We start from the raw sequence: 26,725 nt of genomic DNA, 5'->3' as shown, positions 1-26,725 counted from the left end.
TGATTGGCTCTGTTTCTGGCCGCCAAAAAGCAAAACGGCGGGAGATGCCATTTTCTCGAGCGGGCGTAGTATTCGTCCGAGCAACGAGCAGTTTCGAGTACGCTAATGCTCGAACGAGCATCAAGCTCGGACGAGTATGTTCGCTCATCTCTAATAAAGATATTTAAAACAGTTTGGGGGGGGGGGGGAATTGTAAAAGGACCACTGAACCCATAAACCCAACTGGACCATAGAGACGACCAAAGAATATTGCTTCAATCAATGCCAGTATCAATAAAATCAATTATATTTTTATACAATAATCATATTATGATTTCACATTTGTTATTTTTCTCAGATTTATTAAGTAAAAATACAACAATATGAATTGTTACGTCAGATATTTAGAATATAAAAATCACCAAAGCTGATACATATAGACCAAAGATCATCAAGTCCATGTATTATCCACAGGAGGCACAGAGACCCCATCTGGGGCATAATAAATGCATGCTGGGAAATCAAGGACACGGTAAGGACATCATATGGGTCTCCGGTCGAGTCTTGTTACCGTCTATAAGCCATAGTATTGGGGGAGGAGCCAAGAGAACACACATGGATGGACATAGGATATAATCCAGGTTTTCCTTCCAAAGTTTTCTTGTCTTTTCAGTTTTGTGAACTAGAAATTCTGAAAACAAATAACAGAAATTGGGAATCGGAAATCGGAAACTTTTTTAATTTAAAGAGAAATCTCTCTAACTCCGAATTATGCCCCAAGTATCAGCTGACAATCGGCTGTAATGATCAGCCTGGAAGAAAGTGAATGTTTACTCTACAGCGCCCCTGCAGGAGAGGCGAGGCATTACACTCTTTATGTATTGTGTGGGATTCACAGTCCTCCGAAGAAAGAGAGATATCGCTTGCAGTTTTCCTCTACACTGGCTAATCTATCCTTAAAGGACACCTACCACTATGGATCTTCCTATTAAGGTAGATTCGGTGGTAGGTGCATCTAATGTATGTAAGGATAATCCTTTACCCCCCTCTATCTTTTCTAATCTTTAATCAGGGTAATATGCAAATTTTCTAAAGAGGCTACTGGGGCGTGGAGTAGCTGTAGCTGAGGCTAGGCCACACGGCTACTCCACGCCCCAGTAGCCTCTTTGATGCTCCTACCCAGACATCTACAAGGAGCTGCGCGCACTCGACCGAAGTTCTGTCCATGCGCAGAACTCCGTCTTCACGGACGAGTGCACACAGCTCCTTGTAGCTGCGCTCTGAAGATGTCTGGGTAGGAGGATCAAAGAGGCTACTGGGGCGTGGAGTCGTTGCGCCGTGTAGCCTCAGCTCCGGCTACTCCACACCCCAGTAGCCTCTTTAGAAAATTTGCATATTCCCCTGATTAAAGATTAGCAAAGATATAGGGGAGTGAAGAAATAGCCCTAAAAAGGACTATCCAAACATACATTAGATGCACCTACCACCAGATTTACCTTAATAGGTAGGTCCATAGTGGTAGGTTTCCTGTAATGGAAGACTGTTCTCTAAGTAACAGAGTCATGGAAAGTTTTATAATACTGACCTTTTAAGGTTCTCCTCGTTGTCCAGGAGAACAACCTCATCTTGAATGTTTTCCTTAGGCACTGGAGATAAATCATAAGATGAGAGACAATACAATACTCACAACACACATTACTCTATACCCAACCCAGATTGTTAAATGCCACCATGTATAGATTCCCAGCATCTGATAACTGTGGGGCTGCTCCCTCCGACATACAAAGGTCTGCAGTCCAATAGCTGATGATTAAGATTAGTATCAGGTCTTATGTTCTGAGGTTTATTGTTATTTGATACAACTATTTAATACAAATTGTATGATCTTAAAATGTCTTCTTCGAGGGAGGTCCTTCTAGGGAAGAGGTCATCCTGTACAGAAGATCTGGTCCAGGCTGGGGGTAGTCAATGATCTGGTCTTTCAGGGAGGTTTTTCTAGACCTCAATTGATGTAACTTCTCTTGCTTGAAAACATTTCTTCCTTACCTCTAGTGTTTTGTGGTTTTCTTTGGAGAAAGTTGGGCTTATAAATCTTGCTTTGATATATGTACACGACAATGATGAACAGGGAGACGAAGAAGATGAGCGCCACCACTAGGACAATTACAAACGGTTTGAGGAATGAGCCTCCTCTACCTATGACAAATAAAGATTTGTTAAGTAGATTAGTATGGTAGGATTCTTAAACATGTTAAGTTTGTTTTTTTTAGGCATCTTTGTTATGCAGGATCAGAGAAGAAACTGGAGACACAGACCTTGACATTGGGTTCTGAAACTAAGCCCCTTCTGCACTGACCCTGCCTTCTTCCCAGCTTATCTAAGGTGCTAGTTAGACAATTTATCCATTTCTAACTGCCCCAAATTGCAAACACAGAGATAAAGAAAAAACAATACAAATGGAGGCGGATAGTCACCAAAAGTGAGTCAAAACCAAGAGGATAATGTAGTACAAAATCACTAGGCAAATGGATAGTCAAGATTACAGGCAAAGAGTCAAAGACACCCAAGGGGCATTATATTCAACAGTGTTAGTACCTAGTCACCCACTTTCTACAGCCTCACTTCGAATAACTTAGCTTAACTTAGTATTATAACTTAGTATTCACGGCGGGGGTCGGGTCCCGGTGCATGGAGAGGACTCACGGGCTGAGCCTCTCCAAAGCCGGTAAGTCTTTGCTACATATTGAAGCAAAGACTTACCAGTAACACCTGCGATCGGTGCTAGCACCGAACGCCGGTGATATCCCGGCAATAGCGGCCAGAAAAGCTGCCGTTGGCTTCAAAAAGATGGCGTTGCTTGGGCGCAGCCATCTTGCCGAGGATCGTCGCTCGTCTTCCGAAAACCCAAGGCTGACTCGTGTTAACCCATTCATTACAATGTGCTAATTGCAATAGCTGTGTTGCTCTTTTATCCCCACATCCATGTCTCGGTTTAACACATGCTACAGGGTTGGCTCCTCACGCGACATAATCCTGTTACAGACTAGGCTTATATCAAATGAGAGCTGGTGGCAGCCTACTAGGCTGATATGGTTCTATTTCGCTGAGGATAGTGAAAGGGGTCTTACAGCCATTCAGGGTTGTGAGATGTTGTAGTGCTATACAGAATTTGTGTGGACAACTCTAACTCGCTTCTTGTGGCTTCCAGAACCCATGTGTTCAGGGAGTGTCTATAAAAGCGATGATTTATTGACCTTGTGTACCCCTAGTGTCACAACACCAGCATGCAGAATGACAGAATAACAATGCTTGCCAAGTATAGGACTATAGGAGAGTTTCTAGAATAGAACATTGTTCAGACTAACAAGAGGGAGAATGAAACAAACTGGCACTATCAGCGCATCCTCCACAAGTGGTGGAGGATGCGGGCACAAATGTAACAGAAGGATTTTGGTAATAATTTAGTCTGAGGAAATGTAGCAGATACTAGATGGAATTTTGGACCCAATGAGAATCTAGAATCTTTTCCACTTCAAATTCCAATTCAACAAGGACCAGAACTGGAGTTGGAGAGATGTAATTTTCCAAAAGATATTTATAAAAAAACGTTGTATAAAACAGAACATGCAAGGTTGCCGCAATCTGAAGGACACTGGATTAATGTTTTTACTTTTTGAATACAATCCACTGTACCATGGAACAAACTTTCCAGACAGAACCTTAAACTGCAGATTCTTGGAAGACAAACAAACCTGCTTCCCCGGTAGATACTTATGACTTTTATCAGCCTAACATTGCTGTCTTTTTCAGGCTTTAACCAGGATGGAAAGAGAAAAGCTATGAACTGAGATGGGAAGATTTACAATCCCCCACTGCCAGAAAGAGGCCCAATCTCCCACTATGGGGTTACAGATGCAGTTATTAGGGGTCATGTACTAAGGGCCCGAATCGCTTTTTTTCGTCGGGTTTCCCGAAAAGTACCGGTTTGGCGCACGCAATCGGATTGTGGCGCATCGGCGCCGGCTTGCATGCGACGGAAATCGGGGGCCTTGCCATCGGAAAACCCGATGCATTCGGGAAAGCGGTGGTATTTTTTAAAAAAATGTGTCGCTTGACTTGCGCTTACATGCACCCAGGATAGGATGGTAAACTCCAGTGAACTCCGGTGGACTTCATCGCAGCAGCGACACCTGGTGGACATCGGGCGCACTACCTTAGTGATTCACCAGAAGACCCGAATCCTCGACGGAGATTGCGACAGGACCGGGTACGTAAATCGGCCCCATTGTCTCTCTGGTAGATGATGCTACGGGTATCTGGTCACAGTTATTCTTACTACAGTAGAAGATGCCATGGGTTCCCACGAGCAGTTATCCTCACTGTGGCAGAAGACCCTATGAGGGCAATAAAAAAAATAAACACTCTCCCTCTGCTTCCTCCTGTGCCACCATTACATCCTTTGTCACGGTTTTTCCAGGCAAAATATGGAGATAGTATTGCGGACGATGGCATTATCAGCGCTGGCCATATTGGTAGCATATTGGAAGCACAAACGTCCTTCATGTTGGCCCACTCGGCGGTGCATTGGTGTTGGTCACTACTTCAACTCACCCGGGGCTTCTGCAGCTGGAATTCAACTATTGCCTGCTGATCACACACCCTATTCAACATGTGTAAGCTGTAATTCCACCTGGGTGGCACATGACATAGGAGGCAGTGGATGGGAAGGCCAAGGTTCCTCTGCCGTGCCGAAAGGCAAGGAGCAGCAGAAACATTGCAGCACCCACTTTCTGTCAGGAAGCCTTGCACCGCTAAGTAAGGCACATGTGTGTTTATACAGTGCAGGACGGGAGCTCTTGTTGTGATGTATACCCGTGATTGTGTTCCACATTGTACAAAGTGAAAGAAGCTCAGTTAAAGAATTGAAGGGATTGATTGTTGCCGGCTCTATAGACTTGGTGGTCACATGACCATGAGTTAATCAGAGCTGCTGGGTCTAATCAGAACCAGTGCAGCTCTGGTCAGCCTCAGCAGTGACAGGCGGTCGTTTCCCCTGTAACTGAAGCTCTTATACATTCCCCAGGCTCTATAAAAAAATAAAATACGAAAAAAAAATAAAAAAATAAAAGTGAAAATGTCCGCAGGGATATTTTATGACCTTTTGGGGGACATATAAGTGAAAAAAACACATACACCAAATATATTAACAAATTTTCATAAAAATACATATTATAAAAAAAATCCCCCGCTACACTACAAAAATCATCGCCATAGTTCCCCGTTCGCCCGAGACTATACATATTATATATCAAAACAACCGAAACAAAAGAAGGAATTCATTAAAAAAAAATGTTCATTTCATCTGAAAATTAAAAAATAATATGCACTATAAATAATTTTTCTCCACTTTTAACCCCAAATAAAAATAACAATGAAAAGAAAATGTTTCAACTTTTATTACGTTTTTAACTAGCTCTGTGTGTCCCGAAAAAAAAAAAACACTGCAAAAAATGTCAAGGTAGCATGCAAAAATAAAAAATTTCGCTAAAGGTGCCCAGTCACTAGAGCCTTTTCAGGCCGTGTCACTAAGGGGTGTCCCTATTATGCCCTGTGACCACATAATAATGGAACAGACACCAGGAGTGCACTACAATATACTTGAGTTCCTCAAACCACACAAGACTTTGGAGAACTGTTGAGTTCCTAAGGTGAGACCCCTTTCAGATATGCATTGGATATACAAAATATATAGGGGGCGAAAATGCCTTAGGACCCAGCACCCCTTGTTACAATTACTTTCAATTTATTTGCTACATTTGCAGTCTTTCGTATTTTTCCTGGTAACTTGACTATGGCTTTTGAAGATTTATCAATTTGGAAGTAAAAGTTAAGTTTTAATCACCAGGTGCACGTAAGGACTTGAAAACTGCATTACTAACTGTTACAGCTGATTATTGTAGCCTAAGGAAAGAGTACAGTGAATTACCAACATCCAGAGGTCCGTTTGTAACTAGGGGTCGTCTGTAAGTCGGGTGTTCTTAAGTAGGGGACCGCCTGTACATTACATTACACTGCTACATTGTGGATATTAAGTCAAAGGGAGGATCTGCTGTGATCATTTCATTAAAGGGGGCTTTGCTGTGGATATTAAAGGAAATCTACCACAAGGATCAAGTATTGTAAACCAAGCACACCTACATGCTGGTGTGGGCTGCATCGGGCAGGATCCACCATTCTTTTAGCTTCTTTTGCCCTTGTTTTTACAAAAAAAAGTATTTTAAAATTATACAAACTAACATGAGGGGCTCCAGGTTCCAAAGCTGTCAATGGAGCTTGAAGCCTCTAAGGTTCATTTGCCTTTATTCTTAAAAACATGGGCATAAGAAGCTAAAAGAAGAGCAGATCCTGCCAGAGAGGGCGCACACCAGTATGTCAGTGTGCTTGGTTTACAAGCATTGATCCTGGTGGGAGATGTGCTGTAAGTTAAAGGGGGGATCTGCTGTGATAATTTAACAATATCTGCTCTGCTGTGGACATTAAGTTAAAGGGGGGCTCTGCTGTGGACATTAAGTTAAAGGGGGGGCTCTGCTGTGGACATTAAGTTAAAGGGGGGGCTCTGCTGTGGACATTAAGTTAAAGGGGGGGCTCTGCTGTGGACATTAAGTTAAAGGGGGGGCTCTGCTGTGGACATTAAGTTAAAGGGGGGCTCTGCTGTGGACATTAAGTTAAAGGGGGGCTCTGCTGTGGACATTAAGTTAAAGGGGGGCTCTGCTGTGGACATTAAGTTAAAGGGGGGCTCTGCTGTGGACATTTCATTGAAGGAGGCATCTGTTGTGAGATGTAAATAGTTTGTTTTTCTAAAAAGTTTAGTTTTCTATTTTTATAAAGTCTCTCTTTTTGAAAATAGTTTAAAATTATCCAACAAGTTACTGTAGATGTTGGGGGAATTTTTTCCTACTTTGGACGGTATGTGGTCTTTTGCCCAGACAGGTGGGTTACAGCATGAACTATTGCCGATTCCCGCATCACTGAGCTGAAACTGGTGGTGACAGGTCAACGATGACTGAATGAGGAGGCAAGGAGTGATGGGCAGCAATACTTGGTGGTGGAAGTATATGCTCCACGTATGACATTGTACTGGAGACTTACTTGAGATTTTTAAGGTCCAAATACCACTTTCTGAAACCAATGTTCTTCCTGGGTGGATCTCCTTTTCCACCCCACATTGGTAGGAGCCCTCATGATCAGGTTGTGCAGACTTTATATGCAGAACTTTTCCTCCTTCCTTGAACTCATATCTAGATGCGTCTTGTTTCAGGTTTTGATCGTTGTGTATCCAGAAGAATTTGGAACTTCTACCCTGAGTCAGAGAGCAAGTTAATGTGATGCTGTCTTCCGGCATCAAGTCAATGTCTTTTATGTCGGTCGTGAGGAACGGCTCTGTAAAAGAGAAACTTTCCATAGTGAGACGTCTTCAAAAATAGACTGTTGGGATGGGATCTAAGTGTCTCTCACCTATGACCGTGATCTTCAGCTCATCACTCATACTAGAGGAGAAGTGATTGCTGACATTACATCGATAGACCCCGGAGTGCTCCTGCCGAAGATCTCCTATGAAGAGCACTCTACCATCTTCTTGGTGATTGGATGATTCACAGTTCTTGACTATCTCCTTGTCATTGTGAAACCATATAACTGAAATAGGTGTACCCTCATGTACAGAACACATGAAAGTTATATTACTTCCAGCCAACATATCGGGATCCTGCTGGTCGATACTGATTTTTGCATCAACCAATAGTTCTGTAAAAACACACAAAAAGAAAAGAATACTACTCATCTACAATGTTTAGCTTCTCTTCTTCCTTGACTATTTTCTTAACATAAATTGGTAAGTTACCCTTACATTCAGCCAGGATTGGACACAGGGCCGGATTATGGGGATGTCTACTGGGGCACGTGCCCCGGGGCCCTCACCACTTTGCTCCTCTGGGGACCCCCTCCAACAAATGGATGTGCAGGGATTGAATCCGGCTCCCCGGCTCTTATGACAAGGCTGTTAAAACAACAGCCTGTACAGAGAATCACACATTGCGATCACTGAGAGATGTTTATTGAACACTGGGAACTGGATATTTAACATAATTTCCGGTGCTCACTCACAGTGCAGTGAGACAGCATGTGCGACCAGGGGCCTTATATGTCCATGGGGACCGTCATTTGCAGCTGGATCACAATCGCTGGGGCCTCCTTGGTGCAATTTCTCGATACTGGCTAAAAGGAATGTTGTCTTTCCATCCTTGGAAATGGGAACTGTCATAGTTGAGATGGCGGTTGGCATAAACATCTTTAAAAAATGTGAAAGTGATTATGCGTCCTTCTTTGTTTTCAAGTCTTAGTTCTAGAAGATTAATAAGGGAGTGGTTGTGCTCCATGGTGAAAGAGATCTATGACCTCTGTATAGATAACACTGACCCATCACTACATCACTACTGACAATAGATGATGTCACAGCTTATCTCCTCCCCCTCCCTGTACAATGACCTCTATATAGATAACACTGACCCATCATTACATCACTACTGACAATAGATGATGTCACAGCTTATCTCCTCCCCCTCCCTGTACAATGACCTCTATATAGATAACACTGACCCATCATTACATCACTACTGACAATAGATGATGTCACAGCTTATCTCCTCCCCCTCCCTGTACAATGACCTCTATATAGATAACACTGACCCATCATTACCTCACTACTGACAACAGATGATGTCACAGCTTATCTCCTCCCCCTCCCTGTACAATGACCTCTATATAGATAACACTGACCCATCATTACATCACTACTGACAATAGATGATGTCACAGCTTATCTCCTCCCCCTCCCTGTACAATGTCCTCTATATATATAACACTGATCCATCATTACATCACTACTGACAATAGATGATGTCACAGCTTATCTCCTCCCCCTCCCTGTACAATGACCTCTATATAGATAACACTGACCCATCATTACATCACTACTGACAACAGATGATGTCACAGCTTATCTCCTCCCCCTCCCTGTACAATGACCTCTATATACATAACACTGACCCATCATTACATCACTACTGACAACAGATGATGTCACAGCTTATCTCCTCCTCCCTGTACAATGACCTCTATATAGATAACACTGACCCATCATTACATCACTACTGACAATAGAGGATGTCACAGCTTATCTCCTCCTCCTCCCTGTACAATGACCTCCCTCCCCTTACGACCTCATATCTTCTTCATTGCAGCTTTTACAATTTCACATAGATTGAATGGGAACAGAGCAGAAAAATTATATAGGGGGAAACAAAGATGGAGAGAGATTACGTTGGTAGAAATGGATCGTACAGTGGAGAAGAGCAGAACAGGAGCCATGACATACAAAGAGAGCTCAATCAGCAGAGGGGAAGTCCTTACCTTCCACTATGATGTGCAGGGTGTTGCTGACTTTGATACCTGTATATGGATTCTCTGCATATAACTCACACTGATATTCTCCAGAATCAGACTTCTTAGTGGAGGGAATGTGGAAATAGCTGCCATGTGTATAATAGTGAGTATAATAGTGGCCATTTTTCTTGAAATTAACACCGTAGTTCGTGGAGTATGTCAAATCAGGATTTTCTGAATAGTAACATATTACACTCATTGGTTCTCCTTGCTTAATGAAGGCGGGCTCTACCTTTAGAACAGGCGTAGGACAGATCTCTAAATGAAAAGAAAAGAAATAATAATTATATTTTCCTGTACACAGGCTACGCATAAACACATAGGGATTTAAAGGGAACCTACCACCACGATTCTACCTATAAAGGTAGATCGGGTGGTAGGTAGATGTATGGGGCGGGAGGAGAGCTCTTTTTAGTGAGGATAATCCTCACGTCCCCGCTAACTTTTGGTAAACTTTATTCCCCTAATATGTAAGTTTTGTTATGTGGCTACTGGGGCGTGGAGTAGCCGGACACAAGGCTACACGGCGCAGCTACTCCCAGTAGCCACGTTACTCTTCCTACCCTGTTGTGTGCGGCGTGCAGCTCCTCGTAGTTGCTCGCCCACGTCCGACAAGCCGGAGTTCTGCGCATGCGCAGTAGCTTCGGCCTCGGAGCTGTGGCTGCTCAGCCGCGGACCTGCGTTCTGCGCAGAAGGCCAGCATGTCGGACGAGGGCGAGCAGCTACAAGGAGCTGCACGCCGCACACAACCGGGTAGGAGGAGTAACGTGGCTACTGGGGCGTGGAGTAGCTGCGCCGTGTAGCCTCGTGTCCGGCTACTCCACGCCCCAGTAGCCGCATATCAAAATTTACATATTAGGGGAATAAAGTTTACCAAAAGTTAGCGGGGACGTGAGGATTATCTCTAAAAAGAGCTATCCTCCCGCCCCATACATCCACCTACCACCCGATCTACCTTTATAGGTAGAATCGTGGTGGTAGGTTCCCTTTAAGTTTAAAGGGGTTTCATTAATCTGCCATATATAAACATTTCTTCAATCAGATGTTCCTGTGTGAAGATAATAAATGTAGTCATATGGTCCTTTAGAAACAAGACTGTATCCTTGGATACGACCACCTCTACTGGAGGGAATGCACAAAGAAACAAAAAGTTTTTGTATATAAAGTGTCCGGGAGTTACTGCATGACCCATCGCCGTCCTATGATTGTTGGAGCCAGGTGGTCAGGCAAGGGTCAGTAGGCCATGTCTGGCCACCGCTGCCAAAATATGAGGTGGTCATATCCGAGAAAGCCATCTCGTTTCAAAGGGACAACATGGCTATGTTTATGAGAAATTATCTTCACACAGGAACATTTTTTTTAATAACATCCAATTGAAGAAATGTTTATATATGGCAAATGAATTTAATTATATATGAATGCCCAGATGGGAAAACCCCTTTAAGTTAATGTTTCTCTACGACATCTCTTACTAATTATTGCAGAAGGGGGCCACCACTATGGAGCTTTTTTGTATTTTATCATATTCTAAGTGAGCTTTACATTTTCAGACTTCAGCTCTAGGGATTAAAGGGGTTCTCCGAGGGTATGGGATGGGGCGGATTAAAAAAACAAACAAACATGTACTTACCTCCAAGTAATGAGTTCATTAGCTACAAAAACAGAATGTTATTGGAAGGGAATACTTTGGGTCTGGTTATGGTGTTATATTTGAAGTAGGATTAAGATGTAGACCCACCAAGGAAACGATTTATTTTGTATCAAAATACTACAAATCAGCAGGAATCTTTAGCCCCTCAGTAAGTGTACAATAACAAAGGTGGTTGTTAATAAGCCCAATGCACCCAATCCATCACTGGTGGGACTCTTCTATGCTAAAAGGTCCAGTCATATCCAACAGCATGGCAATTTATGAGGACCAGCAGTATTATATGACTATGTTAACACTGGAAATAGTACTTTTCAGAAAAGTCTACAGTCTTTATGACCAAATATGGGGAGTGATGCAGTGGAGTTGAGGAACCTCAATCAACCTCCCTGAAGGTCCCTAAAGGTGCCCATGAACCCACCAAACTGGTCAAGGTCCCTTCTGGTTACCTTCCACAATGACTTCCAGTTCTGGGCTGCTCCATACTATTTCTCTAGATCTGTACTTGACGTTACATGTATATTTCCCAGAATGCGTCATCAATGCCGAGGTGACCACATATGAGGGACTTGTACCATAATCCTGGACTTTCTTTCCATCCTTGAAAAAAGCAAATTCTAGTTTTTTACTGTCAAAGAGAAGGTAAAAGGAAGGATTTAGCTCAACTTTGCAGGAGAGACTGAGAGGAAAGCCTACGATTCTATTATAAACGCCACATGTGGTTTCCACACTTCGTAAGAAATCTAGAAAAAAACAAAAACAAAATGCTAATTGGATGGTATAAGGGAGACACAGGTCCATCAAGTGACAGGTCCTAACTATGATCCTAGTTTTGCTCTAGAGAAAATAACCCATCGTGCAGATTCCTATAGTTCCGTATTATTATATCGCGACTCAACTCAAGTAAACAATCCTGGTAATGGTGATCATTAATGGTGTAATCATATAATCAGGGCAGTCCACAGCTATTTTTGTTTAGCCAAACCCACAATAACTTCACAATTGATCCAATGTACATACAAAGACTTATTGTACTCAATATTCCATGTGGGGTCTGACCAGTAAGGGTAAAGCTAGATCCCACGGATAATTTCATTTGCCATGGCAGCAGCTGCCTGACACCGGTTGCCAGTGTCGGACTGGCCCACCAGAGTACCAGAGGATCCTCCGGTGGGCGCCTGGCTCAACCCAATACTGAACTCTAGAGGTCCTTTAGAAAACACCACAATTTGGAGGCTTCTAGAGACAATGAAGATTGGGCCCCCAAATTGATTTTCTCTGGTGGTCCTAAAGAAGCCCAATCGAACATTGCCGGTTTCTAAAGACAAGGTTTATCATCCACTGTGGTGAACCCGCTCTCTCCATGCCACGACACAGGGAGCAAATACATGAGAGAGCCTATCGACATCCGTATCTACAAGTCCTTGGTAAGGGTGGTTTTCTTGACGCTGCATGAAAAACAAGCCTGATGATGAATTTCTGAAACATATATAGAAATACAAGTTCTTACCTTTGACAGAAACAGAATATTCTGCGGTATATGATGTTTCATCAATAGAAAGTGTGGGGAGAGGTTTCATACATTTATATATTCCATTCATACTAGGTCGGACTCTTCCAAGCTGCAGGTCGGAGCCGGTTCCTGGAAATCCTAAAAGAACGTCGTCCTTATAAAACGTAGTGATATTTGGGGGTAAACGTTCACCGTTACGCAGGTGACAGGTGAGGGTCAGGTTGTCACCTTCTAATATTAGGGGAGGAGCTTGTAGAATGAGGTCACCTGAAAGACAGAACACACAGTATAGAGCTGAAGGATGCGTCCACCTCGGAGCAACATTTTGCTGATCTTTCTAGTTGCCTTTGGAAATGGATCACAGGATTGTTAATCCTACTCTGTGAATGTTAGCTGGACAATAGAGAAGGAGTTGAAAGTGTCTCCCACATGAAATGACTCGAAAAGTGTATAGCTTATTGAAAGTGTAGGTTCAGGGTCGGGGGGCCCCACAGCTCTAGCAGCCACGAAAACTGTTGGCGCCGCCTACCACCACCACCGACTCTGCCCTCATTGCCCACTGCCCCTTCAGCTCTCGCTGCTCCCTCTGGACTCATATAGAGTTGAGTAAGATGTTGATGCAGAGAGCTACCATCTCTCGAATCATCCGTGTTCCCCTGCCCCAGCTGTGTGTCCGGCAGACGTAATGTGATGACATGATCCCATTTGCTGGTATCACAGCACATAGCAGCAACAGAGGAAGAAATTAAAAGGATAACAACTGCCCGGGAATGGGAAGAGGTAAGTATTCAGTGTTTGTTATTTTTTATTGACCAGAAACAAGGAGAGGAGCAGGAGAGGGGACTGCAAGATGAGGGGGAGGGGCATTATAAAGAGCAGATAATGTGAACCCACAGGTTGAGGTAGAGTTAAGGCCACAATATGAGGGTGAGTGTGGGGGGGGGGCAACATGTGGAGGAGATAAAAGGGACCCACAGGATGAGGGGGAGTTAAGGGGAGTAACAATATGATAGGGGCCAATGATCACAATATTAATGGTGGGTGATGGGGGCACAATAAGAGGGGAACATAAAAAAAGATACAATAAGAGGGGGAGATGTTGAGAGGGTCACATTATGAGGGGGATATGGAAGGGGCCACAATATGAGTAGGAGATGAGTGGGCCAACAGGTGAGGGGTTATGAAAGAGGTCTCATTATGAGCTGAAGATGAGGAGTGCCATAAAATGAGGGAGAGAGTAAAATGGCCTCAATATTTGGAGGCAATGGGAGGCCAAAATATTACCTCCAGCGCCCTACAATGCTCCTGCAGTGGCTCTATGTTCCCCAGCTTACCTCCAGCACTCTACAATGATAATGCAGTAACTCTACATTCTCCAGTTTACCTGTAGCACCTAAAATAATCCTGCTAATGTCTCATGCTCACCTCTAATTGTTCTCTATGATCCTGCAGTGGTTCTACCTTCTCCAGCTAACCTACAGAACCCTACAATGATCCAGCAGTGGTTCTACCTTCTGCAGCTAACCTACAGAACCCTACAATGATCCAGCAGTGGTTCTACCTTCTCCAGCTAACCTACAGAACCCTACAATGATCCAGCAGTGGTTCTACCTTCTCCAGCTAACCTACAGAACCCTACAATGATCCTGCAGTGGTTTTACCTTCTCCAGCTAACCTACAGAACCCTACAATGATCCAGCAGTGGTTCTACCTTCTCCAGCTAACCTACAGAACCCTACAATGATCCAGCAGTGGTTTTACCTTCTCCAGCTTACCTCCAGCGCTCTACAATGATCCTGCAGTGGTTCTACCTTCTCCAGCTAACCTACAGAACCCTACAATGATCCAGCAGTGGTTCTACCTTCTCCAGCTAACCTACAGAACCCTACAATGATCCTGCAGTGGTTCTACCTTCTCCAGCTAACCTACAGAACCCTACAATGATCCTGCAGTGGTTCTACATTCTTCAGCTAACCTACAGAACCCTACAATGATCCTGCAGTGGTTCTACCTTCTCCAGCTAACCTACAGAACCCTACAATGATCCAGCAGTGGTTCTACCTTCTCCAGCTAACCTACAGAACCCTACAATGATCCAGCAGTGGTTCTACCTTCTCCAGCTAACCTACAGAACCCTACAATGATCCTGCAGTGGTTCTACCTTCTCCAGCTAACCTACAGAACCCTACAATGATCCAGCAGTGGTTCTACATTCTTCAGCTAACCTACAGAACCCTACAATGATCCTGCAGTGGTTCTACCTTCTCCAGCTAACCTACAGAACCCTACAATGATCCAGCAGTGGTTCTACCTTCTCCAGCTAACCTACAGAACCCTACAATGATCCAGCAGTGGTTCTACCTTCTCCAGCTAACCTACAGAACCCTACAATGATCCTGCAGTGGTTCTACCTTCTCCAGCTAACCTACAGAACCCTACAATGATCCAGCAGTGGTTCTACATTCTTCAGCTTACCTCCAGAACTCAACAATGATCCTGCGGTGAATCTCTGTTTTCCAGCCTACCTCCAGCACCCTACAATGATCCTCCAATGGATGTCCATGTCTCGGGACACAGGTGTACTGGTGCTCCTCTGTGTGCCCCTCCACGCCAGCAGTCTGACTCACCACCTTGTGATCCAGCAGCTCCTGTGGTCCGGTGCGTGTATCCACCTCCTAGTGGTGCTAGCCACCTGGAAGTCTAATAAATAGCCAGCCTCTTCCCTTGCCCTGCCGGATCTTTGTGCCTTGGTGAAAAGTTTGTTTGTTGTACCCTGCAATTGTTGAATTCCTGTTGTGACCTCAGTTCTCTTCCTGACTACACTTCTCCGCTGCCTGCCCTGTCGTCCTGCTCTGCCTCTGACCTCGATTCTGTGCGGCCAGTCTCGACCTCCTCTCTAGCCCTGACTATGATTCTGCCTCATAACTCTGGACCTCACCTTGGCCACCACCGCGGACAAAATTGTGCCTGTGGAGCGACCTGGTGGTACCTCACCACAGTAAGTCCAACCCGCTTTGTGGTGGGCTCCGGTGAAAACCCGGATACCACTTAGACTCCGGTCCCAGGTATCAGCTTACGTCATCCATGATGGTTCAGTGGGTCCACTACCCCTGAATCCTGACACTTACCTCCAGCAACCTACAATGATCCTACAGTGGATATTCTCCAGCTTAAATACAGCCGCCTACAATGATCACGCAGTGAGAAGTAGGAAGAAGAAGATCTATTTACAGATATGAACAACACATCTATGTGTCTTGCATTGATCTAATGTAGCTGTAATCAAAGTGTATCAAAAATTGATTATGATACCATTTATGTTTATTTCTATTTGAAAGTTTTTATCATTATATCTGATGCGAAGGAAAAACTTCCACACTTTTTCAAAGTCAAATTTGCCCCACGTCTTTGTCCGTTTTTTACATTTGGTCTCATTGCTTATTTAAGTTTGACTCCCCAGTACTCCCCAATATGGCGTAAGAAGATCCAAAACCCTTGTCCATGACTTACCATTAGAGACGTCCAGCCTGAGGGGCTCGCTCATATGAGTATTAGTGGAGCGGCACTGGTAATACCCGCTGTCACTGTCACCCGCGTCCTTAATAGTGAAGCTCTGATGAGTTCTGTCCATCCGGATCCCGTCCTTGTACCAGAAATACTCTTGTTTGTCTCTGAGTTTAGGATCCACATTACACGTCAGGGTCATGTTTTCTGTCGTCAAGATCTTTCCAAAATTGGGAGTAAAAGACACCACGGCCAGACCTGATGGAAAGGAAATTCCAGAGATGATGGAATTGATGAGAATGAGCTCCCGGAGGGCGGGGGCAGGCTAATGATATGACACTTCTTGGACCATGTGAGTATATGTAAATATGCAGTACCTTAGCTAGTTGTAGACTTGAGGTCACCACATCTGATGCAATAAGTGAGGACAGGCATAGGACCGGCATGTTATTGGGCTGTGACTATGGTGGATGGACAGTGAAAAAAGGATTGATTGGGGGGGGGCGTGGCTTGGCCGCTGTGGAAGAAGGCTGCAAGAGGGGAGACCTCCATCCCAATCCACCATTTCTACCCCTGATAGTAACCTCCTCACCACAGAACGTGCTTGGAGACATGCTTTAAGCACAAACGTAGCACTGGTTGCAGCAGAAGTTTGTGCAGCTATAGTTTTTAAAATATTAATAAAAGTTTCCAGAGGTCATCAGAGTTCAACCATCCCTCCCCCACATTACCCAAATGAAACAATCATTTGTGCTTTGTTTGTGCAGCTTTTGTTTAGAAGATATTAACAAAATTGTTAAGGTCAAGAGTTCAGCCAGCCTCCCTTTCCCCACATTAATTGAATCAAACAAAACTGATGTCAAACGAATGTGCTATATTTGTGCTGTTATGTGCAGCAAAAATTTAATGTGTGCTGCTATCATTTTTAAGGTATTTTTAGGTGTTTACATAAGTTAAGGTGCTTAGGATAAACTGGTAAAGTAGCCAGTCCAGTAGCCAGTTTTGCCCTAGTAGTCACAGTAATGCCCCCATGCCCCAGTAATTACAGAGTGCTGCCCCTGGCCCCAGTAGTCACAGATTGCTTCCCCCACTGGCCAGTCCTGCCTCCTGTAGCCAAAGTTCTGCCCCATGTGCAAGTAGTCACAGATTATTGCCCCCAGTAGCCAGTTTCGCCCCAGTGGTCACAGTGATGCCCCAGTAACCAGTGCTCCACAGTAGCCAGTCACAGAGTGCTTCATTCAGGGGCAAGCCCTGCCCAAGTAGCCACAGTTCTGCCCCATGCCACACTAGTCACAGAGTGCTGCCCCCAGTAGCCAGTTTTGCCCTAGTAGTCACAGTGATGCTCCCATGCCCCAGTAGACACAGAGTGCTGCCCCTTGCCACAGTAGTCACAGAGTGCTTCCCCTAGTGGCCAGTGCTGCCCCCATTAGCCACAGTTCTGCCCCCATGCTCCAGTAGCCAGTCATGCCCCAGAAGCCACAGTGCTGCATGCCCCAGTAGTCACAGAGTTCTGTCCCCAGTAGCCAATCCTACCCCCAGTACCCACAGTGCTGCCCCCCAGTAGCCGAGGATGCCACAAGTAATCAGTCCTGCCCCCAATAGTTAGTCCTGCCCCCAGTAGCCAGGGCTGCCCCTAGTAGCCAGTCCTGCCCCCAGTACCCAGTGCTGCCACAAATAGCCAGTGTTCCCCCAAGTACTTAGTCTGTCTGCCCCATTCCCCAGTAGTCACAGAGCGCTGCCCCCAGTAGCCAATAGTAAAAAAAGACATACTCATCTTACCTCTAGGCACATTCTTCTTTCTCCTCGTGTGTAGGTGATAACGTCAACCTGAACAAAGTCTAAGGCCACAGGCCTTTGAATCAGCACAAGTGGACATGTCATTACAAGTCTCCTGAGCCGCATCTCGGGCACAGGAGTAGAGTATTCCTGTGCTCTGCTGCAACAAGTGGGATCCCACCCCCAAGTAGTAAATGATGCAGGCACTGGATGAGCCCGGCGCTGGCTACAACAACACCTGACTGCCCCTGGTGATCGGGTCCACGTCCATGGTGCCTTTGGGCAAATACGACCCAGAACAGCATAGTAATCCAACAGCTCAAGTGAAATTAAGGAAACAATTTTACAAGACATTTCCAAAATTGACATTAAAATTTACATTACTCACCTTGTACATTTACAGATACAGGCTTACTTATCTTCTTAATTATCCCGCTGGACACCTCACAGGTGTAACTCCCAGAATCCTCCATCTGGGCGGCTGTAAGTTTGTATATTTTGGATGTACCAACGTCTTGCACAATCTTCCCATCTTTATGAAAGGCATAGCTCAAGAAGAAGTATCTGAGAGGACTACTTGAAGTGTGACAAGTAATCGTCATGTCAGCTCCTTCCACCGCCGGATGTAGATTTAGTCTGATTTCTGGGGTGGTGAAAAGCTCTAAAATGAGATTATATACAGAATAACATAGTTACCACATCTTACACCCAGAGATACGTCTACTAAGAACCTCTATGACTATAGATGTGACTCCAGCCATGAGCACTAGGAGAAATAAATTATAAGACGGGAATTATAAAATTATATAAAATATTTACCTGCAATGGAAACATTTCTCTCAGCAACATAAGTTTTGGATCCTGAATCCGTGTTTATAACTCTTGTACATTTATATTTTCCTGTAGCGTTTTTGTAAACGTTTCCAAGATATAGAATGATCTTAGAACCTGTAAACTTTATCATCTTGTCGTCTTTGTAAAAGGTGGTATTTACAGCCGAGCCGCTGTGCCGCGTGTTACACCTCAGCGTCACCTCGTCCCCTTCATGGATGTACGGAGGCATCTGCAGGATGAGATCCTCTGAAATAAAGATACAAAATGGTAGCGGGAACCTGAGTTGAAATTATGGGGCACATTTACTTCCCCGGTTCTGTCGCGATCCCCGAGGTGCGTAGTCCGACAAGGATGAAGTCCGGTGTAATTCTTCAAGATTGTGCGCCGGAGATCCTGCATGTGTCATTTCCCCGCTCAGGTCCCCTGAATTCACCATCTTCTTCCCGGTGAATGTGAGTGCTTGGCTTGCAACACAATTTGAATTTTAAATCATTCCAAATCAGTCGTGTTGTCCGTCGGCCACGCCCCCCGATTTGTGTCACATGCAAGTCGACGCCAAAATCGGACTGCCTGCGCCAAAAATGGGACCCAATTGGGAAAAAGTCGGGATACCTCAACGAAAATGTGGTCCCTTAGTAAATGTGCCCCTATATGTGAATTAAGGAGCACAGATAGGAATAATATAGACATGATCCACAGACTAGAGGGCAATGCCAGGAGGCTGCCTTTAAGCCCAACACATTATAGTTGGGAATTACAAAAGATTTTAACACACAAGAGAAGGATCTAATCTCATAAAATGACTATACAGTCCTTATTTCAGATATTGGTTATAGATAACTAGCAGATGGAATGAGTATCGTCAGTCAATTTTCATGTGGGACCCTCTGATTTTCGGTAGGACCACATCGTAATCTCCTGACCTGACAGCGGATATTGGTGGATAGAATAATCAGGCATAAGGGATTGATGGTGACTTATCCATCACCTGATAAACTTACCGTAGACAACATCCAGAAAAACACGGTTGCTGCGTCCACCATATGTATCCGAGCACTGGTAGTATCCAACATCCTGGTCACCTTTAGCCGTTATGATTATCGAAGAAAATTGTGACTTGAAATGAACATTATCTTTATACAAGGCATATGAATTGCGTCCGTCTGTAATGCATCTTATTAACACGGTGTCCAATTTGTAGATTTTGTCCCAGTTAGTTGTCAAGACTGGTCTGTAATTATCTGTGAATGAACAAATCAAAAATATAGTTTCTTAAAATATACATCTGACCTATGGAAACCTCTACTAAGGTAACACGGGGTCCAATGCTTCGCCTGGACACAGACAATAAATCTCCATAACTGCAATGATATAGAACATTACAGCTGAGGAGGTCACCTACACACCCCTGCACGTCCCCGTTACTGATTCATGTATGTAACATTCATATTCATATCTAATCATGGGTGTAATGTCTAGAAGCTTCTAGCCAAGGAATGTTCTACACCGCTCCAGAAGTCTCATCGATTTCACAGCATGCCAGTGGGGTCTTCTCAACTGGGGTCACAAATCCCCCCCCCCCCATGGGCAGGGTGATTGCTCTATTTTGCATCTAAGTTCACATCTTGTCTAACCTTCCATTCTGTAGTTTCTGTTTTGTAATATTCAGAATGAATAGAACACCTAACATGCAAAGTTAGTGTCCAGACCCAATTAGACAGATTTGGCAACCATGGACCTGAAGAACGTAAACATGTTTATTTTTTAGGGCATCTGGATCCTTGTTTGGGGAAAAAAGTACAAAGTTGCTTGATTGACTGATGGGCAGCCAATCAAACAGCTTGCGGCTGCTTATAAACCACAGGCATGTCCTCGGTGGGCGTAGCAGTGATTGGCCATTACGTACAGGAGACAGAGCTAAGGAGAGGTTGCTGCAGTGCATAGGGTCACTCAGATAGACAAGGAAAACTGAAATACCAGTGATTGCCCTTATCAGGGCACTTTGGTAGGTACAGCAGGCTGCTGTTATTATAGACATGTGGAAATCGGAAATAATTGCTCTTTTTAGGGAACTTACAAGAACTGCATTAAATTGATGTGCTAAAGAGATGTGGTTAACTAAAACTGGGTCATTGGTCTTCTCTCTGGGTATCATAGGAACACGATCATTTTGAATATCAGTGTTGCTGATAGTTCTACTCTTGGTTTTGTTTGATGCAATTGATGATGTTGACTTACTGTATATATCTAGCCATTGCCATGAACTCATCTTCCTCACACTGTTCATCATTGTTCTGACCTCACATGAATACCGCCTGGGATCCTCCATTGTAGTGTATCGGACAATGTATTTATTGGAGGAGCCAAATCCTTGGACGGGACATTCATTTCTATAGAAAGCAAATTGTAATTCTGTGTCTGCCCTTAATGGATGAAGAGACGTCTCACACGTCAGAGTCAGTTCCATTCCTTTATATAACATTTTTGAGCTTAATTTTATCTCCGGAGTCGAGAACAGATCTGGAAGGGATAGTGAGGGATAACATGTATAAGTAGGACACAGGGTGAACAACGCATCGTAAGGTAAGTTCTGATAATATGGTCCATGGTACCTGGGCCAAATCACTCTGGGGTACAATAAGGGTATAAGAGCATTACCTGTCACTTCAATGGTCTCACCGGCTTCCGATTCCTTCACTTCATTATCTAGGAGAGCTTTTTTTGTACACATATAATTCCCATACATCCCTGTGTCCACTTTTCCAAAATAAAAATAAGTTTCCTCGTTCATAGGTTTTATTAATTTAACGGTCAATGATGTGTGAGCTGGAAGTTTGGAGTTTATAGAAAATGAGGCTTGAGCGCCGGTTGTGTTCATGTCAGGACGACTGTCACACGTCAGGTTCAGGATGTCACCTTCGAAGACTCGTAGCGGGACTCTCAGTATTGTAAGGTCTGGTGGAGGGAGACAAGACATGAGACCCTAGAAGAACATGACTGATGCATAGTCCCAACTTCCTCTTGTCCACTTTCCTTGACCCCGGCAATGTGGACCTGCTCCGACCTTAACTCCTGTACCTTCTCACCAGCTCCTGCAGCCTTCCAACCCCTTTTCCCTTCTTCGGATAGAAAACACAACGACACCAAATTCTCGTAGGATAATTTTTGGCCATAGCAGCCATTTTAGTAAAAAACATAACGAAGAACTTTTCTAACCCCTGCCTCTGACCCCTGCTAACTTCTGCTAACCTAAAATGGCTTCTCCTTCTCCCTACGCTATCCTTTTTATTACCTCCCCCTAGCAACCCTATAATTTCTCCTCCCTCCTTAGCTACCTGACTCCGCCCTCCTTGCTGTGTCATGATAACTTACCCGTCATGAAAGTGACCATTCATGTAATTGGTTAGATGTCTGTTTTTGTCTGTCACTAATTCATTGGTCTAAAACACAAAGTGGTAGATCAACACCAGAGGTATGAGTATCGTTAGTGGGAATTCTCCACCAGAAGTCTCAGACAGGTCACCAGAAGCAGTTTAGGACCCAATGTAATATGTTGGGTACCAACGCTCCTTGGAAGTTCTCCATTAGAAGTAAAAAGACCCAGCTGGGGAATTTATTAAGATTGGCATTTCAAACCTTCGGGCATCGGGCAGGGGCCTCTAAGTAGATCCAGTTGTGATCTCCATCAGGCTAAAACCTATCTGGACCAGGTCTGACCTGGAGATTGCTGCCGGTGAGGACTATAGAAAATGCTTCAGGCCGGGAGTTCAACAAAGCACCTGACTTGACTTGGTTGGGGAGAGTCACATGCCGACAAAGAAGGAATAAAAAATCTTCCCCAAATGTGTCAGGTCACCACCAGTAGACCCAATTTTATAGCAACCAGAAGTATGGGGACCCGAAGTAGCGGGTTCTGAAAACAGTGCACTGACCCATTGTGAAATGTTACCACCAGTGATAGGAGGACCAAGTGAGAGAGTCCAAAACCAGAGGTATAACGTGACAGTCTATCACCATAAGTGTGGAGGTCCAGAGACATTTGTAGACCAAGGCCGGCATTAATGAGGACCAAGTAAAACTTCCAAACTTTAAACATACACCTTATCCAGACTATAATACATGTAAGTGACTTACCTTTGGTAACGCGGAGTCGTATGATGTCACTTATGGCACTGCTGCTCCCGATCTGGCACTGGTAATTTGCCCGGTCAGAGAACTGAATGGAGGAGATAGTGAAGTTCTGAGCATGTACATCCATCTTAGCGCCATTCTTATACCACGTATATGTCTCATCCTCCGGAGCCTTAGGTGACCGGTGGCAGGAAATGGTCACCGTCTCATTGTAGAAGAAGGTTCTCCAGTCTGGGGTGAAGGAGATCACCGGCTTCTCTACAGATATGATGGGGGACAAGACACCAACGTATTCAGAATCTTTTAAAAGAAATCTACCACTAGCCGATCTCACTTACCGATAGCCACTCACTGGATGACACCGCCGCTGCTCTTATCTTTCCTAGAACCTGCAGGAAAATATTTGATAAAAATATCCAAATGAGCGTCTGGTGCTCTAGGGGAGAACTACTTTCCCACTGGGCGCTTCAGCGACGTCAGCGGCTCTCGGCCAGGGCAGGTAGGAGGGAATATTTTATGAAGGGTCGTGAATAATTATCTATTGCCGGAGCGCACAGCAGGGAAGTAGTTATTCCCGAGAGAACCAGCCGCTCATATGAATATTTTTATAGAACATTTTCCTCTCTTTTTCTACAGGTTCTAAGAAAGATAAAAGCAGCGGTAGATCTCCTAGAAATATCTTTCACTCCATCTATCTTTCCAAATGAAATACACCTCTATGTGACATACCGTATGTGTCCACCTACCTGGGATGTCAGAGTCTTTAGCTGTACAAAAACAAAAACCGACAAAAAATAGTTTATGGGATTATGTGGATTATTTCCATCTAGAAATGATGTAAACATGGGACATTTATAATAAACTCTGCTCCAGTGTCGTTAGGTTTGACCCTCGTCAGTTCCGGCAGCTGAAACATTGGATCCATAATAACGTCCTCCCATCAAATTTCTTCTAAATAAGTAAGAAGTGTGGACCCTTGTTTATAACATCCATATCATAAGAAGTAAGTGAACCCCTCCAGAATACTCCCACTTGTCTGCACCCGACCATGGAAACTTGTTACACATACTCAGTGGTGGGACGTTCCCACCATAGAATCAGGGGATCATCGGGAAGGTCCAGGCTGTAACACAACCCTCGGCACAGGAAATCCAGGAAAAGACAACCTCTATATAATGGACCCAAAGAAGACCAGTGAAACACTGGAAAATACTCACCGAAAACACCTGGAAAACCCACTGCATGGAAAGAAGAGAAAGTTTCTATGAAACCTATGTCTGTATTATGCGCTTTGATATGTTATACTACAATATAGTGTATTATGTATTCTGAGTAGAGAGACATCCGATGATACATCAGCTCTTTATATGAAGGCACATCATGTTCCCAGGTCACAGATCTGATACATACAGTATATAAAGGGACAGAAGACTAAGAGACACAGGACAAGCTCTGTGTAACGCCCCTGCCAACGCAGTGTGTTACCAAATAATGCTCCCAATACGTATACATGTGCCACAAAGACCGATGTATCTGCCTAAGAAGGAATGTAAAATTACTCTGACCAATCACATGCACTGTTATTCGTAGATTGTACAGAGGTGCTGGTTGGATGATATACCTGGGCTGACCACTCCCAAAAGTGACATAAACCCTTAGGGTGGACGGTCTCCTCAGGGAGAGCCCAGAGATTGCTGAGGCACGGCACTCCTCAGCACATGTCCTGAAGCCATCAGGCCCCTACAGACCTCCACCTTCAGGACTGGGCATCATCCTCCTGCATAAGCAGCTATCCATCCATCTCCAGCCTGAAGCTACCTGTACCAGGCTCCCAACACCATAAAACAAGCCACCTCCAACCAGTTGAAGTTACTGCTGTAGTGGCCATTGCTGTGTTCCTGAGTAAACGAAATGTAAGTTTAATGATTGACATCCCTTATCTCTGAGTGATCCCTACATAAAGCTGATACCATCAAGGGCGCCCCATTTACCATCACCCAGGGATCCCTACACCTACATCGGGGTTGCTTCAGGGAGAAACATCCTACACCTTCCGCCTCTCCCTCCTTTCTGGTGCTTCCAGCTATCGGAGAGCTGCCGGGCTGTGGACGAGGTGTCTTCTCCTGGTACCCAGCACCGTGACCGCAGGGGAGTGGTAGGCCGCCCTCCACCAGCCGCTCCTGTACCAGGGATCCAGCTGCCCCCAAGCCAGAAAAAAGTCTAGGCTCAGATGGGGGATGTTACATTTGTCCCATTTTGGGTCTTAAAGGGGTTGACCATGAATAAGTTGACTAATCAGAGGCTGTGACACAAGCCATGGACAGGGTGGTTACATATGTGGCCAAGGAAATAAAGTGTTTTTCCAGTTTACAGAATTGTTGATGGTCTAAGACCCAAGAGAAGGTCCTTCTGCTGTCCTCAAGACCTTCCATGGTCCTGGGTTCTCACACCTGATACTCTACAGATTTACCAGATCATCCATAGGGAGACTCGTTTCATGTCAAATGCCCCTAAAATGTTAACCCGCCAAAAAATGGATATTTGTACATTTACAGGATGGGATTAAGAACCACAAGGACCCCAAAGCCATCACATTAATGGTTACAAATAGATGGGAACTCAGAATATAAGAGGGAAAAAGTCATTTAGCTCAGAAGTCAAGACTAATTCTTAGAAATTCATTTCGAAGTAGTAAATTTTATCAGGATTCAGTTAAAATCGAAAATTATGTTTTTAGCTTAAAAATGTTATAATTAATTAATGAATAAATATATTTTATGATTCAAATGAAGCAAAAACAAAATACTGCGGCAGATTTACTTGCCCGGTCCATTCGCGATCCAGCGGCGCGTTCTCTGCGGTGGATTCGAGTCCGGCCGGGATTTATTAAGGTAGTTCCTCCGACGTCCACCAGGTGGCGCTGCTGCGCTGAAGTTCCCCAGAACGCACTGGAATACACCGAGCCGGCCTGAGTGAAGGTAAGTGCAAGCTCCGCGACAATTTTTTTTTTTAAATGCGGCGGTTTTTCCGAATCCGACGGGTTTTCGTTTGGCCACGCCCCCCGATTAGCGTCACGTGCGTGCCGGCGCCGGTGCACCACAATCTGATCGCGTGCACCAAAATCCCGGGGAAATCGGCGCAAATCGGAAATATTCGGGTAACACGTCGGTAAAACGCGAATCGGGCCCTTAGTAAATGACCCCCATTGTCTATTTATCATCAGTATAGTACAATTCCTTTTATTTCATATGTTCATTTTTATAAAAACGTGAAAAAATAAATATGAAATATTCTGTTTTCTGGTGCCAAAACAAAACTATAAAAATAAGGTCTAAAACAAAAATAAAATAAGAAAAATTATGTAAAAATAAACAGTAAAAAGTGAAATCTTTCATTAAAATAAAATATGTTACATAACAATACTTTACACTGTAAAACAGAAGAATGAATGAGAAGGAAATCATATATGCACCGATTCTTTCCATTTTAAGAAATCATAGCACAAAACATTTTTTTAAATAAAACTTCAAATAAAATCTAAAAGTAAATTGGCAAGAAAATGAAAAAATCTAAAAAAAAACTGAATCAAGATTCACAAAATTAAAATCAACTTTGAAAAAAATATCCCAGAGACACTTGTACAACGCACTTTCTGGATTTTCTTAATACATAAATATATGATTGACATCACAAGGAGCAAAGGAAGGACCATACACAACGTATTATATACTACACTATATATATTATACAATGTTATCTAATGGTCACATGACAGTGATGGTGACAATACACAGCAGCTGTATAGCGGTATAATACTACATGTATAATAGTCACACAGC

The 26,725-nt window shown here is 44.0% G+C and overlaps 1 protein-coding gene across 1 annotated transcript; it reads right to left on the bottom strand.

Annotated features, from left to right (window-relative positions):
* Window positions 1-425: 425 nt before the first annotated feature.
* On the bottom strand, window positions 426-25,318 carry LOC140069973 (hemicentin-1-like). Its single transcript, XM_072116301.1, has 19 exons — window positions 25,220-25,318; window positions 24,104-24,124; window positions 23,633-23,653; window positions 23,239-23,275; window positions 22,890-23,144; window positions 21,414-21,710; window positions 20,994-21,275; window positions 19,757-19,996; window positions 18,741-19,001; window positions 18,310-18,582; window positions 16,152-16,403; window positions 12,639-12,908; window positions 11,578-11,871; window positions 9,448-9,738; window positions 7,495-7,782; window positions 7,129-7,419; window positions 2,026-2,175; window positions 1,565-1,625; window positions 426-670 (listed from the first exon to the last, which is right to left on the bottom strand). Exons 1-19 carry the CDS (start codon window positions 25,316-25,318, stop codon window positions 649-651), a joined length of 3,705 nt encoding a protein of 1,234 aa, XP_071972402.1. The 3' UTR covers window positions 426-648.
* Between the last annotated feature and the right edge of the window lie 1,407 nt (window positions 25,319-26,725).

The sequence above is a fragment of the Engystomops pustulosus genome, chromosome 7, assembly GCF_040894005.1.
Source record: "Engystomops pustulosus chromosome 7, aEngPut4.maternal, whole genome shotgun sequence".
Lineage (NCBI taxonomy): Eukaryota > Metazoa > Chordata > Amphibia > Anura > Leptodactylidae > Engystomops > Engystomops pustulosus.
The sequence above is the reverse complement of the archived record's forward strand: the minus strand, read 5'-3'. Positions and strand labels throughout refer to the sequence as shown.